This window comes from Lepisosteus oculatus, chromosome 27 (assembly GCF_040954835.1).
Source record: "Lepisosteus oculatus isolate fLepOcu1 chromosome 27, fLepOcu1.hap2, whole genome shotgun sequence".
Lineage (NCBI taxonomy): Eukaryota > Metazoa > Chordata > Actinopteri > Semionotiformes > Lepisosteidae > Lepisosteus > Lepisosteus oculatus.
The window spans coordinates 11,476,997-11,496,637 of NC_090722.1; the positions used below are offsets into that span (position 1 = coordinate 11,476,997).

The window sequence follows — 19,641 nt, forward strand, 5'->3', positions numbered from 1 at the left end:
TGCACGGGCCGTATGGTCTCCCAACGTTTGTGACTTTTCATCTGTATCTATGTGCAAACTGAGCCGGAACCAAAGACCCAGACTTCGCAATTCAAACCCCCGCGCGGCGAGTGCCGGTCCGAACTCGCACGCGCTGCGCTCGGTCCCCGAGTCGCCGGTTTCGGGGCTCCTGCGCATGAGCTGCCTGGGTCGCGATCCAGTATGAAACAGAAAATTAAAAGCAAATGACAGAAAATTGAAGGAAATGAGGTCCGCGTGATTACAAGCCTCTTTATCTCCAAGCTGTGTCTATGGTCCTGTCTGAAATTCACCAGGAGACGCGAGCACGCCTGGGATTGTGAGGGAGAAACTTTACTTCAGATACAGAGAAAAATCACATCATCTCTATCTGGGGGGGAAATACACCTTCTTCGATACCCGCAGCTACCTCTTCAGTTTGCCGGGGTTTATTATTTTAAGAACCAGAAGACCGGAATTTCCTGTCAAGAGCTGACAGTTCTGAGCCGCTACTAAAACAGCTGACCAAACAAGTATACAGTATAGAAGTCAACCGAGCCCACAGGAAAGAATATGATTTTTTAACTGAAGGTTTTGGAGATTTAAAATAAAGTTAGGGGATACAAGGATGACGGTATTCCACTTACTGCAGAAAAAGAGATTTTTACAAATCAAGCCGAAAAAGAACACACGTTCCATTACGTTTAGTACGCTCAATGTTTAGTAACATACTAAATATCCCAAATGAATGTGAAAAACAATATCAAAAAAGGTATTTTTCTAAAATCTGATAATAAAATCTACTTTGAAAGCTATGGAGTTTTGTTAGAATTCCTAGAAATTTGCACACGACTACACGGACATAAAAAAACTTTCCAAAATATTCTAACACACCTACTTGCAGGAAATAAATAAGCAGATTTCATATAAGGCGAGTTTATTAACCCCTGGGCATTATTCCCTCCTCCCGTGATAAACACTGAACACAGTGGTAACAGGCTCTGCCGAATCAAGTCTGAAGCTCTATTCAAATGAGCCTCCTGTGAATCAGCCTCACCCGCGTCTCTGCTCTCAGTCTGTGAGCAGCGGCTCAGCGACTCGTCCTCCCAGCGCCGCACCGAGCACCTTCAACCCTGCAGGTATGACACGGGCTCGCTCACCTGTCTGGGAGCCTCAGGAGCCGCTCCGCTTCATCCTGGTCTGGTCGTCCCATATTCGTGCTAAATGAGTATCTTCACCTCTTTCTTTATGCTGTGACTTTGCCATTAGCGGAATGTATTTCTGCTTTTTTATTCTGCAATAGAATTACCAAAGCATGAAATCTATTATAAGCTACTATTACTACAGCTTCTATTAATGATGACTGCAACAGCCTGATGCGAGTGAAAGGTATCGTTTTTGCACATAGACTATATGTTAGCATTGATAAACTGATGCGATGAGCAAGATTGCTGATCGGTTTAGTACGGGCGCCCTGGCGGGTGAAGTTTCAGCTGTGGTTGAATCTGCAGGGTGTCGCGCTACCGCCTCGGGCTGCAGACTCCGGTCGCGCGCGACAGATCGGGCAGGTTCCGAACCCGTCACGAGCGACAGGACCACGGCTCTCAGACCGAAAGGGGTTATGGGTTAAAAACACCTGTCTAGCCCTTATTGCACGAGCACTCATTTCTCATGATAAATGTCCTGGCCGTTTTGAGAATCACTGGCGTACAGTATCTACATATAGACGCATGTTACTGGTTGTTTAATAATAAATCGATTAGACAGATTCATAAATAAACCCCAATAACATTTTAACAGTAATACAATTTTAAAGGGTTTCAATTGTAGTTATATATTTGTAAGTGTAACATTTAGTCTGCAAGGGAAACTTAAGAATGAAACCTATTTTGGAAAATGTGCTGAAAAAATATACTCTCATGCTCCTTCAGGATAACAGTTAATTTGCAATTAAGTACATAAGTATTATGATATTTATATTGTACCAGAATTAGGTGTATGCAGACTTTTACACAGTTATTAATTAAGTATTCATTCCTGTTCAATAGCATGCAACAGGACCTTCTATACTATAAACGTTCAGTAACAGCAGATTTATCAAGGCTGTAGCAGTGGTTAGTACCTTTTCTCAGAAATAATTGCTTACCGTGTAGCTTTTATGTATCGTATGCATAAGGCATACAGTATATAAGATGTGTATTTACCATTAATAAGATGTTTTCTGTTACAGACAGTTAAGACAAGCTTCTATAATACACATCACATTACTGTTAATTTCACATTAAATTCACTTCATGTGTTCATTCGTGGTTGAGGTTGAGTTCATTACTCTTCTTTTTCCACACACACCCTTTATCACACAGCCTCCTCTTCCTGGGAGGAGCTGCAGGAGCTCAGGGTGCAAAACAGGACTCTGTCCTGGGTAGGACGCCTGTCCATTGCAGGACACAGGACTCCTCCCTTGGTAGGACGCCTATCCATAGCAGGACATAGGACTCCTCCCTGGATAGGACACCTGTCCATTGCAGGACATGTAAACACACACTAAACTGCATACAGATGTATCAGAGACTTTAATTTGCACAACCAGTATGTTTTGGGGAGAAGGAGAAGACATCAGAACCCCTGAAGACAACATGAAAGTCCATGCAGACTCCACACAGAATGTGTTTCACCTGACTATATGAACAAAAGAACCACTAATATATTCTCAACTCTCCTGTGTTACAGACCGACGTGGAAGAAATGTCTGTCCAGACTGCAGTCAGTATGCTACTTGCTGCCCTTGTTCTGATTCCAGGTAAATCTGCGTCACTTTTCAAAGACATCGCTGGTGACAGAGAAATCCCTCCCATTGCAGAGCAGTGTGGTCCACCCTACAGTCTTACTGTGAGCTGCAGGGCTGTTAGATCAGTCACACTGATGAAGCAGACAGTTAGGGAGATTAATACTGAGCTCACTTCACACGCCTGTCAGTGGACATGTGCTCAGAGAGGAGGTAACAGGTTTGATACTTCCAGCAGTGAGTGTTGCTCACAGACGGACCTGCAGCTGGTAAGACTTGTAAGAGATCAGACAGCTGGATAAGAGGAACCTGGTTCATTTCCTCATCACTCTGCTTTCCTGTGTTCACTGTGCAGCAGTTCCTTCTGCTTCAAACTGGCTGAAAACCCAGAACTGTCACCTTCTCATGAAACTCTTATTGTAATAATGCACAGTGATGTTTAGAGAGACACCAAAATTGTGCTGAAGTGCAGAAACTTCAAGAAACTCCACAGGTGGTGTGATCCCTGCAAAATTTGCAAGGTGAGCTTTTATTAGTCGCAGTGTGGAAATGGCTCTCTGCAGGCACTCAGAAATGTAACAGTGACCGCGGGAGTGGAACAAGCTTCCTATCTATTCTGTTGAAGCTGCTACCCTATAGAAAAGGCTGGATGACGTCACAGACAGTCAGCACTGAGCAGATAAATGAGGAAGTTCTTATGTTCTTCTTGTAGTCCTTTCTGTGCTTTGTGTTGTATCCCCACTGCCTCACAACTCTGTGCCTTCGATCTGGGGTGCAGAGATCCTGTCTAACAGGAAGACATCAGGCAATGACATACTGTACATCGGCCCTGCTGACTGGAACAGTTTTCAGTGTGGCCCCTCAGTTCAGTGCAAGCAGCCCTTTCACTTTTGAACAAATGCTGCTCTTCAAAATGCTCTCTTGACTCTGTAGCAGCAATTCAGGACAGAAGATCCTCTTTTCTGCCTTGTTCTCTGTGCTTGTTGACTTGGTGGTAAACCCTGCTGTTCTCTCTGTGTGGCATGGGTTAACACACACTGTGAGAGAGAAACACTTCCCCTGCACTTCCCTAAAGAGCTTGAGACAGACAGTGGCGGCCTGCCCTCAGACTTTGAAAACACTCTCATCTTTCATCCTGAAAGACTCAAGCTACTCTTCCTGGTAGGAAAACAGATTTGATTTGATATTGAATGCTTGAGCTTGTTTAATGTTAATAGTTTATCATTAATACTGTTAATGACTACTTCAGGGTTCTACACTTCAGGTATTCCTATGGGTCACCAGTTTCTAAATGTTGGCAACACCTTTAAGATATTGATGAATCATGTAAGTTGTCTATTTAATTAGGAGAAGTCTGGTGCTTGATGGGTGAAGAGCACTTAAACTTTGTCCCCAAATCACAGTTGCACATTGTATCTGATTAGGTGCTTAATTGTTCACAATAAAATAGTTGCAGATCTTCAGAATCTGGTGAGCTAGTGGTGACTCATAAAAGCTTCAGGATGGGGCTCCCCAGATGTGGGGATCCCTGGTGTACTGCGCTGCAATGCTCCCTCATGACCGCTACAGTATTCTCTACTGCTCTGCTCCATGCTGCGTGTTGGTGCTGACTCGAGGTCCTCAGACCACTGCTGGTTTTGGTTGGATTGGATTCTGCCTGAGCTGAACAGCTCCTGTTTGTAATGAAACAAGACTGCTGACGGTGATGGGAACCACATCATATCCCACACCTCTGAGATGTGGCTCTTTCTGCCGCAGATCAGGGGCAGGAAATCACTCTTACAGCCATCGTCCTCTCACACATGTTCATGCGCTGCAGTACGACTCTGGGGTACAGAGCGCAGTGTGTGAACCAGGGATCCTCACCTGCGCTCCTGCGCTCCCACACGCCTGCTGGGTTTCGTTCCATCTGAACATCCAAGGGGCAGGAAGTGACTGTAAAAGCACACCAGGAATCTGTGACAGAAACAGTTTGGGTTTGAGGAATCTCCCTTCTCCAGCACTGAGGGGATTGGAAGTGTAGACAACAGCTTCCTCTCTGTGGAGTTGTGATTTACTCCCTGCCTTATTAATTCCTGAATTTAAGAGGCTTCCATCTGTGTGCCTTTGTTCTCACTGAAGAAGTCTGGCCTAAGAATGAAACACTTAAGGTCATCTAATGACAGACAGACTGTAATTCAGGGGTCTGGAGCAGAATCCCAGCCTGTCCTCAGACTGGCCAACCTATGCCTTTTTACTGTGCCCAGCTATATTGAAGCAGATGGGTTAGATCATTGTTTCACAATCCACATTAAACAATTGATTGAACTAATTGATGACTGTTTCCTGCACTCACAACATAGACAATTTCCTTTCTGTGTGTCCTTTCAACAACATAATGAGCAAAACTGTTTCAGAATAGTTTCTAATTGTTGACCCCTACAGCTCTCCAGAGAGAAATTGTTTTCAGTGCTGTGAAGACACTCCTGTTATACTGTAGCTCTTCTTAGTGCTGCCTGGGCCCTGTGGTTCAGCTCAACTGTGCTTCAAGTCCTTGAAAAAATAAAGTGAGAGGAGAGCAGGAACCCAGCAGCTGGCCCAGGGTTCAGGTTGATTTCTATCCCCCTTCTTCTATTTAAAGGCTGAAACAGAATTCAAACTAGAAAATGACACTAGACAAATGAATGGTCTGATGAGCCAAACTCACCAAGTTCAGTCTGAATGGAAACCGTAAGACACAGGGTTACCCCAGGACTAGGAAACACTGTGGTGGAAGTTGCTCTCATTACAATGAAATGAAAATGTTCTTCATAGGACTGTGGCAACATGGCTGATTGTCAGTGTGTTGTGTGTTAAATGTACAGTTATTTACACTGTGTTCTGTCCTGTGTATTTACTGTGACAGCAGTCAGACAGCCCAGCTCCTGTCCTGTCAGACTCTCACCCTCCCTGCAGCTCCAGGTCCTCACCAGCAGGGCTGTGTGTGTCTCTCTTGCAGGTGTCCTGAGTCAGAACTGGGGGGTGTGGTACAACCCTGGGAATATCTGTGCACTGCAGGGGTCGACGGTGGTCATGGGGTGCAACTACAGTTACCCCAGTGGTAACTCTGTGACACAAACATTCTGGATGGACAAAGATTACTCAAATAATCCCACAGACCTGTCCACTCTGCCTCAGTATGTGAACCGTACAGAATACCTGGGGAATAAGGAGAAGAACTGCACCCTCAGACTGAGGAACCTGACAACAAGTGACAGCAAAACTTACTTGTTTAGGTTTATAACAAACACAACTGTGGGTAAATGGACAGGAAAACCAGGAGTGTCACTCTCAGTCACAGGTACAGTAGAGACTCTCTTCATGCTTCATACATTCTTCACTAACTGCACATGTTGACATTAAAGTAAACAGAAGAAGACCTGAAGAAGGCTCCACAGCCAAAACGTTATGTTTTCTTTCTTCTCTTTTCAACATGGAATAAACCTGTTACTTGTTCCTTTAAAGTAATATTACTGTCACAACAGCAAAATTGCACTGTGGGACTGTGCACTTTTTCATACAGACATTTACCTTAATATCAGTCCATAACTCAGCTGAGGTTAAAATGTCAAAGCTGTTTTGTAAAACAGCAAGTGCATCTACAGAGTGTCAGAAACATATTCAAACTCAATTCATATATTTAGAAATACATACCACTGCATCCACCCTGGAAGTGTTTGACTTCCCTGCTATACAACGTGACATGCTCGTGAAAAATACTGAGGTTTAAAACAAACTCACAATTTCACAGTGTTACTATTAGCAAGATGTCAGAAAATTACTGATTTAACAGGTTACATCACTTTGTTCTCAGGGCTCAATGAGCCCTCTCACTGCTGAGCTGATCTAGTGTCTATACAGCAGTCAAGGTCACACTATGTTTTAATAGAAGGAAGAAGACGGATTTATGATCCTGATTAAATGTTTTTGTTAATTTGGTTAATTGATCAGTCATGTGTGATCATGATGCTCTATAGAGCCTGTTACACTAAACTACATCCTTGTAGGTTTTTTACTGAAATGAGATTTCTTTGTGTAGATTATCTGAACCTCTTATTTTAGGTTAAGCAAAAGCTGCTGCTCTGTTACTTGTTAAATTTATTCCCAAATTCTAAAACTAGAATTTCATTTAAAGGTACACATTATAAAAAAGGTAAATATCCATGCAACTCTAAAGATCATCAGTGCGTATCTCAGTCCTGCAGCTCACTCGAGGGAAGTGATCATATACTGTACAGGGTCACTGTAACACTGATCACTGGGAGAGCTGAGTTTAACTCAGTAATTTAATTCTCTTTCATTCTCTCGCAGGTCTGCAGGCACAGGTGAACTCCAGCACAGTAACAGAGGGGCAGGCTGTGAACCTGACCTGTAAGACCAGCTGCACTCTGAGTGACCCCACTTTCACCTGGTACAGGAACGGTCTCCTCCTCCCTGCACAGACCCCCTCCAGCCCCCTGACCTTTAACCCTGTCAGCTACGAGCATGATGGGAGCTACTCCTGCACTGCAAGAGGCTACGACAACCTGCCCTCCCCTGCGGTCACGCTCAGTGTCAGATGTGAGTATGATCCTGGTGGTTTATTGGATCAGGAGTGTTGGGACAGCAGCTCTCTCTGGAGTCAGTCCTCAAGGGCAGCAGTCCAGCAGTTTCTCAGAGCTCTCCTCAGACCATCACCTGTAGTGATAGACTACAGGGCTTGAACTAGTACAAGGCTGATGCTGGATCATTAGTTTTATGAAGCAATTAGAGGGCAGTCAGGGTGGAGTGAGTCCCTGATGACTCTCTAGTTCTTTGCTCACTGTGAGAGGTCGGTAGAGTCAAGCTATGTATCCCAGAATTCTCACCATGCTTTTGTTCTCAGGTCAATGTGCTTTGACTGGGCTTCAGAGCAGCAGGATCACATCGGGGAAAAAAGTCTGGGATTTGTCCTAGAAATTGTGCTCGATCCCACTTGACCTACAGTTTGCAGATAGTCAATAATGAGGTTCAGCTGTTTTGATTTAACTAAACAGTGGGATCAGACCGGCATGGTGTCGCTGTGGCCAGCATTGCTGCCTTGCAGCACTAGGGCTCTGGGATCAATTCCAGACCCAGCTTGCTGTCTGCGTTAAGTGTGTGTGTTTTGTGTCATGTGGGGTTTCCTCTAGGTGCTCCAGTGTCAATAAACCAACCATAGGCTTCTGCTGAAATTATATATAAATGTGTTTCAGTTTAGAGGTGGCATGCATCTCCTGTCCTGTGTAAACGTCCGGGAGATCTGGGTCCAGTTGGCGACAGTAAATGAGTGTAGAGACTAGTGAACTTGAGTTCTTCTTCCCTGACAGGTGGAAACATACCCCGCCCCCAGCCCCGCCCCCTCCCAGTTCTCAGAAGCACAGCTCATTTGCCTGCTGCTGAACAATACTCATGGCTCAAGCCAGAAGGACAAATAGATTTTCTGGATCTAAATGCCACTGAGAGGGAAGTTATGCAAATGAGAGAAACCACAATGACATTTGGTGGAAAGAACAAAATAATACAAGAATACCATTCTTTTTTCTGCAAGAATGAACAGATGATGCACACTGTTTTTCAAATTAAAAAAGAAAATATTAATGATGAAAAGGGTAGAATTGATATTAATTATGGTATGATATCACCACAGGTATATAGTTTGGCCTCTGCTGATTGACAAAAATGGACAAAATGTTGAAATGTTTTAAAATACAGCAAATATATATTATAAAATAGTCATTATACTGCACCATACATGAAATAGAAGAGTTTAGAGCCCTGTGACTGGGCTGTGTCAGTGTACTGGACTCCACAGGAACTAGAAGAGTCTAGAGCCTGTGACTGGGCTGTGTGTCAGTGTGCTGGACTCCACAGGGACTAGAAGAGTCTAGAGCCTGTGACTGGGCTGTGTCAGTGTACTGGACTCCACAGGGACTAGAAGAGTCTAGAGCCTGTGACTGGACTGTGTCAGTGTACTGGACTCCACAGGGACTAGAAGAGTCTAGAGCCTGTGACTGGACTGTGTCAGTGTACTGGACTTCACAGGGACTATAACAATACAGCGAACTGTGACTGGGCTTTGTCTATGAACACCACACTTGACTTCCCTTAATTCTCCTGTTTACTCCAAAAGGTTGTACTGTTTTCAAGGAGCTCTTCAGGAAGATGTAAATCTGAGGGGCTTTTCTCTGCAACTACCCAGAGAAGAGTTCAAGACTCGCCCCCTACGCACTGTTACACACACACGCACACACACGCACACACACACACAGGGTGAAAACTCTCTGAAGCTCATGACCATCCCTGAACCTTCACTGTGCAAATCCGTACACATGTGAAACACGTCCTCCTGCTCGTTCCTCTTTTCACACTCCCTCTGGTTAGCTGCTGCACAGAGCAACAGAACCCCTGTCCTGCCACAGGACAGCACTCATATGATATTACCCAGAGACCATTGCAGTTGGCGGTTTCCTGTCCCCAGTAGACTCCTTCCAGAATCTGCTACCTAATCTGCTAGAGCATAATGTACAACATGCTCTGAGCCAGCTGTCACGTCTACCTTCAAATTTGCATATTTGCCTTAAACAAGGATCTGAATGTGTTTTCCCCTCGACACAGGTTTCCTGCAATGCTTTACTGCAGTTTTCAACACTTCAGTCTGCTTTTATCACTAAGCTTTTCTGCATTTTACTGTGCTTTAGCATGATCTCTCTGTACTTTACTTCACTGCTGTGCTTTACTCTGTCCACGATGTCAGTCCTGGGTTTAACACTCCCCTGTGCAGCCCTAAGCTGGATTCAGATCACCAGCACTGTGCTGTACTGCTGCTGCACTGAAACCACAGGCCTGGTCTGAGAAGAAACCCACTGCAGGGCCGTTTCCCACACTGCAGACTGAATGAGCTAAGAGAGACGTAAACTCAGATAAACAGCCCCAATATCTGCCTCTTCTCTTTTTATAGTTTCAGACCTTTTACATTTAGTGTGTGAATTTCTGTACAGTTATCTTATTTTTCTATCATATGAAGATGAGCAGAAAAGTTTCTAGCTTGATATCACAAAAGAAGATTATGATAGAGATCTTTGCTAATGCACTTGTTTGTAGTTCACACAGGGACATATTTAATCTGCCAAGTCACAGTATTTTAGATTTCACTTATTGTCTTTCTTTTGGACATAGAATATTGAAAATACCGTGTGTGTTTAATAGCTCAATCCGGATGCGGCAGATAACCGTTCGTTCTTGAATCTCCTTTGGTTCCTCGTTGTCATGGCCTGGACCGACCTGCACTCTGCGGCTGCTAGACTGGACAGGGACACCTCTCACTCAGACAAGTTTCCAGTCCAGATCTCACTCAGTCTGTCAGGTTCCTTATTGAAGACACTGCAAGCCGCTGTGTCATTTGAGCTCCCAGCACTCGCCTCACGTCTGGCTAGTGAATCTTTACTTATGTTTGTTCCCTAACTGGCGACATGCCAGCAGAGAATTCTCTCTTTGTCATATCTCCAGATTGTAAGTCCTCTCCCTGCTGGTCATATCTGTATTTTTTCCTTTGATTTATTTTCTACAGCATTTTGGCTGGGAGTCTTGCTTTTCCTAGACAGTTTTTCAAAAGCAAAATTCTCCCTTCCACCTGCCTGCATCAGCTCTCTCTGAATTCACTGTCCTAGACATTCACCACTTCAATCGAGAAATCTTGAACAGCGCTGTGAGAGCTGTGCTTGGACATAGACCAGTCATTGCTCCGCAGCTCAGAGCAGCAGCTGCAGCATTACGCTAATACCATGGAAAAGAGGACCTACTCCCCTGAAGCCGATGTGTTGTATCAGGATGGAGGTTTTACAGTCCATTGCTGCTCAAGCTGCTGATCTTCAGGGAAGGGCTTAGAGATTTTTAAGACATCTCAGCCTTCTCTTTGGCTATTGAGTAGATAACAGTGAGAAAACACGGATTGTGGAAAGAGCGATAGGGGGTTGCTTTGATAATCGCACAGGGCCCTGAAACTCATTCCTGAAGCTTCATGGTTTGTGTTACAGTGATATGCTTCCTCAGTTTTAACATTGAGACATCAGAGATGGATGGACGAAGGCAAACACTGATGATGATGGCAAAAAACACACTTTATTTTACGTTTCTGGTCTTTTTGTCAAATTAAAGGCAGATTACATTGTGATTGAAAATCTAAAGTCAAATCTGATTTTTTTCCAGATGCCCCCAAGAACACCTCAGTGTCCATCAGCCCCTCTGGTGAAATAGCAGAAGGCGGTTCTGTCACCCTGACCTGCAGCAGCTCTGCAAACCCTCCAGTGAAGAACTACACCTGGTTTAAGCTCAGTGGAACTGGTCCATTATATAAAGGATCCAACTACACCATTATTAACATCAGCTCTGCAGACAGTGGACAGTACTACTGTGAAGCTCGGAATCAGATTGGTGCTCTGAACTCTACTGCCGAGACTCTCACTGTAAAACGTAGGATATATTTTCCATGCTGTGATGGTCTGCTTTGGCATTGTCTCTGGTCTCGCGTCACTAGGCTGCTGGATTTAGGGCTGCAGAACGATTGTTTGTAACCTTTGACCTCTGTCCATTTAGGATCTCAACAGAACGTGGTTGCTTGGTGGGTGACAGCAGCTGTGGTCGCCATCGTCTTGGTTGTGGTCATGGTCATGGTCGTGGTCATGGTCGTGGTTCTGCTGAGCCGGTATGTCTCTGAGCACCTGTTCCTGCACCAGCAGGTCCTCTCTTCTGCACACAGTATGGCGATGAGCCCTTGTCTGCCATGAGTGTGCCTTGTGGCTCTCAGTTTGGGTTTGACTGGGTCACCTCCTCAGCTAACTGAGCTGGGGATTCCAGAAAATATCAGAGCCCGGGTAACAGTGTGCCCCAGAGCATATGGTTGGACAGGAGAGTATTAGCTGGACAGGAGTCTTTCTCAGCCCCCAATGGCGGCTCCTGCGACTTCTCTGGGCAGTGAGGTCAGCGAGAGTCGCGTTGCTGCTCCAGTTGACACCACGCCCCCTGTTGGGCAGCTGGTGGAATCTGTGAAGGAGCAGGTGAATGGCCTTGACTGGTGGGCGGAGGAGCACATGAGCTCCTCCCCCGTCCCCCGGTGGGCGGGGCTTCTTGCCCTTTCATGGGCACTACAGAAGCAGCATTCCAATCAGTTGTTACAGCCAATGTCTTGAGAGACTACTGGAAGAATTGTGTTAATGACACATCTGTAACTTCTCCTTTCCCTGAAGCACAGAAGGTACTGGGAACAATCAGGCCCGGGGAACTGATGTATTTGAAGTGATTCCAGTAACCTGTAGCACTTCCGTTGCCTCTTCTGTTCCAATCGTAATTAATATTGAACGTCCTCTGACTTCTGCCTAAACGATGTTGTATATTTCTTTCTTGATCACTGCCTGAGCAAAATATTCATTTGAATACATTAGCCACTTCCCTTTAATCGTCAGGAGGCTTCCCATTATCATCCCTGTGACACATAACTTCATCCTTTTCTATTCTTTTGCTGCTGTAATACTGAACAAATTACATATTTTTACTGTATTTATTGTAGCCTCCATTTGCTACCATCCTTCATGTTCTGACTCATAGCCTGCTTTCCAGAAACTGTAAGCCTTAGGTGTCAACTCCACCAGTCCAATTCCAACATGTACTTCAAAAGCACAGTCCTCTAATGTTACTTTTCCTTTACTCAATAATCAAGGTTATTTGAAAAGACTACACCAATACAGACACTTCCTCCAGCAGCTGTTTTGACACACTGAGTAAGAAAGCAGTCACTACCTATGTCTACTATTTCAGTTTCTGCTGCTGAGTTTCCTAATATAAGGCCTTTCCCATTCTCTGTGAGGCAAATTCAACTCTCCCACTAATACCACATCTTCCTTTACATGTGTTCACAATATCATTATATAAGGTGGAAATATGATGAAGTATGAATTAGGTGATCTGTGGCACACTCTCAACATGATGTCTGGTGAATAGTTTTATAACTCAATAGTTCTGCCATCTTCACTTTATCAAAAGTTTGTGCCTGTGCTTGAATGCTATTTTCCTGTACAGTGCTACACCTCATCCCTCTTCTATCTTTCCTGTCTCTCTGGAACACCGGGTGTCCATTAATAGGTGCCTACTAACGCAATAGCTTTGGGTAGTCTGTAACTAATTAATCCCAGTATCCCGTCCAAATGTTTCTTTAATGTTTCTTGAAAGAATTCCGGTTACAGTCCTTTGCAGCACAGCTGGGTCGGATGTTCCAATCTCCAACACATTTGTGATTGTGTTTGAGTGGCCCACGTGAACCCAGTAGAAAATGTGTGGCAAGAAAATGTGTGTTGAAAATGAATCGACAATCCCCAACTAACCTGACAGAGCTTGAGCACTTTTGCACAGAGGAATGCATGCACATTGCACCATCCCAGTGTGCACAGCTGTTAGAGACTCATTCAAAAAGACTCAGAGCTGAAATGGCTACCAGAGGTCCTTCCACCAAGTATGGACTCGGGGGTGAATACTTTAATTTTTGAGTTTGCAGCTTTTCTGTCATTCTTGCTGTGTAACATCTTTCCATGATAGTGTTCAGTTTGAGCCTTCATGTTTTGATTGAAAATATTCAGTTCTAAAGATTGTGCTCACATCATTGGCCATTCATGTTGGATGAGGGTGAAGGCTTTGGCCAGGTGCTGCACTGTGACACCTCCTCCCTGTTGAGATTTCAGGGTACGTAACTCCATGCTGTGGGATTTGTCTCTTTCTTCCATGACACAGTGTTCTCTGAGTATCTGCAGCTCATACACACATTCTCAGGACTGTGAGAATACACACCTTTAACGGACCTCACAGCTCGGCCAGCACATGGCAGATGACATTTACTGCAGACAATTACAGGCAGCAAAAACAGGAACTATGAGTATCAAATGACATTAAATAATGTTGAGTTTGAAGAAACTACATGAAAAAGACTAATGCATTTATGTTGACACATCACTTTCATTTTCCAGTGTACAAGCAGTGTAAAAGCAATGTCCTGTACTGGCAGGCTTTAGGGACTGAATTGGTTTACTCTCAAACTGAGAAGACTTGCAGTGAACCTGATTCAAGTGTTAAAAATCCTCAAAAGGACCTGACAAAACTCATGAACTACTTTAGAATTAACAGTGACTATGTGGAAGTGCCTTTTAAAACCGAGACAGGAGGCAATCCTTTATGCAGAGGGTGGTGGGGGTGTGGAACAAGTTGCCAGCCATGTTGTTGAAGCTGATACCCTGGATTATTTCAAGAAACAGCTGGATGAGATCCTGGGATCAATTCGAGAATAACTCTACTAGGCTAAATGGGTTGAATGGCTCCTCTTGTTTGCAGACATGTTCATCTATTTATACTGTACATCTCCTGTTATACACTACACGCATATTGGCTGTTGTTTGTAATTTTCACAAAGCATTTGGTGGTTCCTCATTTGGTTATAAACCTCAACCACGATGTTTGAAATGTATGTCTAGAACCACTGTTTTTTTAATATCTGGTTGGACAGCTGGTCTCAGACACCAACATATGTGGCACATTTCCCTCTGGAACACAAATTCCAGAGCAACGCCCCATTATGGTGACTGGGGGCACTGTGCTGTCTTTCAGGTGAGATGTGAAACTGAGGCCCTGCCAGCTTGGTTATTGAAGATCCCAGGATTGATTGTAAAATTAACCACAGTGTTCAGGCTGTGCAATGGGGCTGCTGGTGCAGAATGGCTGCTGTGTGTCGCCCAGGTGGGGCCGCTGGTGCAGAATGATCACTTGTCTCCCAGGTGGGGCTACACTTCAGTGGGGGATGAAGCAGGCTTCCTTCTGTACTGTATGTAAAGCACTATGGGATCATTAGAAATAATCGATATAAATGCAAATTAATGTTTTAGCATGTGGATCAACATACATGCCTTGCCAGAGTTTTGGAAATATAATAAACCATGCACGCAATGACATGGATGGACTATCGTCTCTCAATTCAGATGGTCTCCATTGTTTCTTCTTTGCAGGAAGAAGACTTTAAGGTCAAAGAGGGAGGATGAAAGCATAGATATGGACCAACAGGTAAAGTGAAACCTATTCCCTTGTCTTCAATCAGGGGTTCCTTAATCCTGGTCTTGCAGATCCATATCTGCAGGTGTTTCTTCCACCTGAGCATGCAAGTAAGTCGTTTAATTCTTTAATGGACTTAATAAAATGGGCAACCTAAACTCTTTTTTTTTCATTGTGTTCGGTTTGGTAACATGTAGGAGGTTTGATTTTAAACTATAGTGTTTCGTAAGTAACCCAAAATCTCCAAAATTGTAGAAGAAAATGATATTGCAGAGGTTCTCATCAAGCAACACGGTGGTTCAATTAAGGATCAATTTAAGTCAAGAGCTCAGCTGCAATGAAACCCAGGTCGGGGTCCCCAGGACCGGGACTGGGAGCCCCTGTCTTGTGCATCCAGGAGTTTCTGAATGGTTACTGGGGTCTGAGGTGTCCGCCTGTCAAATCGGTAGGAACTAAATGATGGGCCTGGGTTTTCACAGTCTTTTTGAGAAGAACAGACCAAGAGCTTGTATTTGTTGCTGCTACAAATCAGGTCATGTCAGGACGGTGTCTCCTGGAAAATCTCAGGAGCTTCAGGCCTTGCAAGCCAGCTTGAGCTCTTTAGTTATTGGAATTAACGCAGAAGTTCTCCCTGTGAGACAAACAGGAACGTATTTATTTCAATACATTTGTCCCAGCACCGATCCCCTAAGACACACAATTCATTCCACCTTCCAACGTCTGTTGGACCACTGAGCTTTAATTCAATTATCCAATTAGTGAAGCAATTAAACCAATGAAGCAACCAAGAGTAAGTGAAACAAGTCGGGAACGGTGACCCTCTGGGTGTGGCTGAGACCTCAGCTCTTCCCTCGTTCTTTCTCCTCCCCAGGACAAAATCAACACCGTGTACGCCAATGTGACACCCGCCCAGGGCCATGCCCCCCCAGCAGAGGAGGGGGACAAGGAGGACAAGGGGAACCCGGACGATGATGAGGTTCACTACGCCACCTTCAACTTCCCGGCCGGCGCCACCGCCAGCTCTTCTGAAAGGTGATCCCCCCCTTCTCTGCTCGTCCACATACCCCACCCTGAGCGCACCCCAGAATCCTGCCAGGGCTCGGGGAAAGCAGGGACCCCCTGCATCTAGACAGTGGCCTTCAGAGCTGAGCCAGAGCTGGGTATGTTCAGGAACTGTTTCAATTGGCAGCGAAACATCTGCAAACCTGCAGCAAACCCGCAGGTCACCTGACCAGACTTCTGACTCCCTAGATTTGTTTGCCTGCCTGTGCCATTGGAGTTTTAAATTCCAGCCTTTGAACTATAAGATGAAGATCAGCTAGAATGAGAATTCCCACATCACTGCCCATTACTGTGACACTGTGCTGTGGGAGATGTTGTCCTTTCACTGAAATGTTAAGACAAGCTCCTGACTATGTGGCCATGAAAGATCCCATTCCACAGATCGCTACAGTAGAGGTATTAACTCCAGCTCAGTGCTGGGGTGGAACGTGGTTACTGCAGTCCATTTGGTGACCAGTAGGGAGTGCTCTTACCCTGGACCCATTATGGTGGCTGGGGTCACTGTGTTGTGTGATCAGGGGCGCTGGGATGACTACTTGAGCAGTAGAGTTCCCATGGCTGTGCATAAGCGTAAGGGTGTTAACCCTTGTGTCCCAGAACAATTCCACTCTGGATCTGCACAGTCCAACTTCCCTAAATTTGCTCTTAACGTAATTGAAAGCCCCTCCCCGGCCTGCTGTGCATAATGTTTCCCAAGTGGGGCTGCACTTCAGTGAGCGATGAGGTGGGTCCCCTCCTGCATGTAATGTGCTCTAGTGGATGAGAACCCCTCCATAAGTGCCAAGTATTGTTATTAACTGGGGCTGCTCTTTTGCAGCAGGACGCCGGCAGAAACAGAGGGCGATTCTTCAGTGATCTACAGCAGTGTGGGGAAGCCGGGCGAACGAAGGCCGTGAGCACTGGCGCCTTCTGCAGGCAGGGTCCCCCTTGAGCACCCGGACAGGGTAAAAAAGATGATCTGTGACGGTGGTCACGCTGCCCTGTCCAACCACAGGCCGGCCGGCCTGGGCTTTTACCACCATGAGGGACTTTGGAAGCGCGGGGCAAGCTCACCAGCCCCCCGTGCCAAATACCCTAGCGTGGAAGCACTGTCAGATCCCAATGCCCCCACTGTAGCACCTCCAGAAACAAACAGAGTCAGCTGTTGATTTTGTGGACACTGCAACATTTTTGGCAATACACCGGCTCCTGCAAAAACTGGACGCAATCCAACAGAGAGAAGTGCAGTTCCCTGCATCTACACCTGTTGCAAAAAACAGCTTCTCTTTCTCTACGGATTCTCTCAATGAAGTGGCTTGCATGTGCAACGTGCATAAAACAAGCAAGGAAACATACAAGCCCACTGTATGTCTCCTTTGTTTTTAACTCATGAGTGTTTTTTGGAGTGCTTTGCTTTTGTGGTGTAATTTGGTCCCTGGCCTGGTTTAATGTTGTTGTTTTTTCTGTTGTGTGCGCAGTATCACTCATGATTTCTGATTAATTATTTTATCGATAGGCAAATAAGTCCGACATTGACCCTCAAGCAAGAGCAGGATACACACAGATCTTACCACCTGCACAGGTCTTTCATTGTGTTGTTTGGTTTCAGTTTTCTCTTGTTATGGTCTGAGTTCAAATTTGTTTCAGGCATTCTTAATAGTAAAATCAGTGATTACCACAAAGTAGCCAAATGAAAGGACGTCTTGTTATGGCAGCAGCGTTATCACCTGGTAACCTGATCAAGTCAGTTTTCAGAAGCTGAGCAAGGCTGGGACTGGTCAGTTCTGGGTTGGGAGGCCTCCAGTAAAGCATGTAAATGCAGCAAGTGATGTTGTTAGAGCACTATGGGGTGCTCTTCCCTCAAGACCGGAATTTCTATACTAATTCTCCAGTGTGGTGAAGAGGGACACTGTAACCTAATGCGTCATCCTTCAATTGAGAAGTAAAAATGAAGTCCTCTCTACTTGCATGTTAAAGACCCCAGGGTAGTTCATAAGTATAGGGAGTTAATCACAGTGCACTGGATAATCTCTGGGCTGTCCAGTCTGTCCTTCCTCACATCCCCCATTACTTCACCTGGTGCAGCAGTTTCTCTCAGCTCCCCTTCATCTGACTGCAGTGGGGCTTCTTGTGTGAGTGACCACTGTGTGTCTCCCAGGTGGGGCTGCTGGTGCAGAATGACCACTGTGTGTCTCCCAGGTGGGGTTTCTTGTGTGAGTGACCACTGTGTGTCTCCCAGGTGGGGCTGCTGGTGCAGAATGACCCCTGTGTGTCTCCCAGGTGGGGCTGCTGGTGCAGATTGACCACTGTGTGTCTCCCAGGTGGGGCCTCTTGTGCGAGTGACCACTGTGTGTCTCCCAGGTGGGGCTGCTGGTGCAGAATGTGTGTCTTCTGTTTCGTGTTTTTAAAGGTCATATGAATGCAGGAGAATTTTTACAGCAATTGATATGACTACACTGGAATGTCCTCATTTATTCCAAAAGGGTGCTGTAAATATAAGGGGTTTATTTTTGATGACTCTTCCAGTCTCCAGATCTGTAGATGACAAGCTGCAGCATTAACAATGAAAAGATGTGCTTGCCCAGCTTAAACACCACGTCTCTGGGTGGAAACATGTGGCTGTGGTTAATTAAAGAGCTTGGAGCACCTGTAGCAGCAGTAAACCAGAGAGCGTGTCCTGAAAGCAACGCCGAAGCAACAGCTGGAGGACAATCACACGGCACTCGAATCTGTGTGTGTTGAGGGAGGAACTGAAACTGAGCTCAAGCTATGAATTCATTCGGAGAGGCAGGGGACTAGGTGGAAAAAAATCTTTCCACCCCAGAAATGCAAGTGTCAAATGAGAACTGTATTGCAGTTTTTTGTTTTTGTTTCTGATGTTTTGAAATTTGGAATGACTTTACTGTTAATATTAAGCCTAGTGGGTTTTTTTATTCAATGACTCCTTTCACATTCAATAGCATAATTCAGCAGGCTTGTCCCTTTTAGGATATTTACTGTAGACTTCAGACGCACAGAGAAAATGGAATAATAATCTAAGAGGATTTTCATTCTATTTAAATGTATTAATGATCTAACACATTAATACACCATTTACACATCTGTTTTTAACATGTAATGCAACAAGATTCCTGCAACACAATGGCTCATTGGCTAACTGACCGATCAAGAAATCAAGTGATTAAAATGCTTAAAAAAGTGATCCAGGATTGTGACATTTTAGGGAGTTTAAATGTGATCTTTTTAAACAACTAAGTTTGCCATGCTCTGAAAAAACAAGTCTTAAAAAGCCAGTGTTTCATTAGGACTATGCAACAATCTCCATGCCAAAATGAGATCAGGCTAAATTTGAGGGGTTTACCAGCATGGTTACCAGTCTCATTTAAACAAATGCTTTAATTCTTTAAATTCTTTAATTCTTTCTAATGATTTAATGTTCTTAATTGGATTTCTCTCATTGCCATACACTTCTTAAACATTTTGGAATTCCTACAAGGATTCATACAAAACTCAAAATAAAACTTGTCGGAAACCATATAACAGTTTTTGTTGGTGTAATCAAGCACATTATTAATACTATTAATGGTTCAGTTCAGTAGTTGAGAGTATATATGGAAACAAACTGGTATTCACTGATCTGTAACAAGCAGAACTGAAACACCTGCTTTTCACTAGTTTTCAGAAACAGTCCAGATCTGTCCAGTTGAAAGCTATATTGC

General features: G+C 44.7%; 1 protein-coding gene across 3 annotated transcripts; it reads left to right on the forward strand.

Moving 5' to 3' along the window:
- Positions 1–973: 973 nt before the first annotated feature.
- On the forward strand, positions 974–19,462 carry LOC102689353 (B-cell receptor CD22-like). Of its 3 annotated transcripts, XR_011183783.1 has the most exons (10): positions 974–1,136; positions 2,728–2,797; positions 5,760–6,101; positions 7,112–7,360; positions 11,006–11,269; positions 11,393–11,501; positions 14,839–14,893; positions 15,753–15,913; positions 16,761–18,121; positions 18,162–19,462. XR_011183783.1 is itself a non-coding variant. In XM_015336476.2 (9 exons), exons 2-9 carry the CDS (start codon positions 2,743–2,745, stop codon positions 16,837–16,839), a joined length of 1,314 nt encoding a protein of 437 aa, XP_015191962.1. In that variant the 5' UTR covers positions 974–1,136; positions 2,728–2,742; the 3' UTR covers positions 16,840–19,462. The 3 variants fall into 3 exon arrangements, 2 of the variants coding, with proteins under 2 accessions (XP_015191962.1, XP_015191963.1); XM_015336476.2 differs by having other exon boundaries at positions 16,761–19,462; XM_015336477.2 differs by having other exon boundaries at positions 16,764–19,462.
- The last annotated feature ends 179 nt before the right edge of the window (positions 19,463–19,641 follow it).

What these genes read in the sequence shown, in the direction of transcription:
- LOC102689353 (XM_015336476.2), top strand. Translation starts at nt 2,743, where the DNA reads ATGTCTGTCCAGACTGCAGTCAGTATGCTACTTGCTGCCCTTGTTCTG. An exon ending in AGTGTCACTCTCAGTCACAG is followed by an intron (nt 6,102 to 7,111) that starts GTACAGTAGAGA and finishes ATTCTCTCGCAG; the next exon opens with GTCTGCAGGCACAGGTGAAC. An exon ending in ACCGCCAGCTCTTCTGAAAG is followed by an intron (nt 15,914 to 16,760) that starts GTGATCCCCCCC and finishes GCTCTTTTGCAG; the next exon opens with CAGGACGCCGGCAGAAACAG.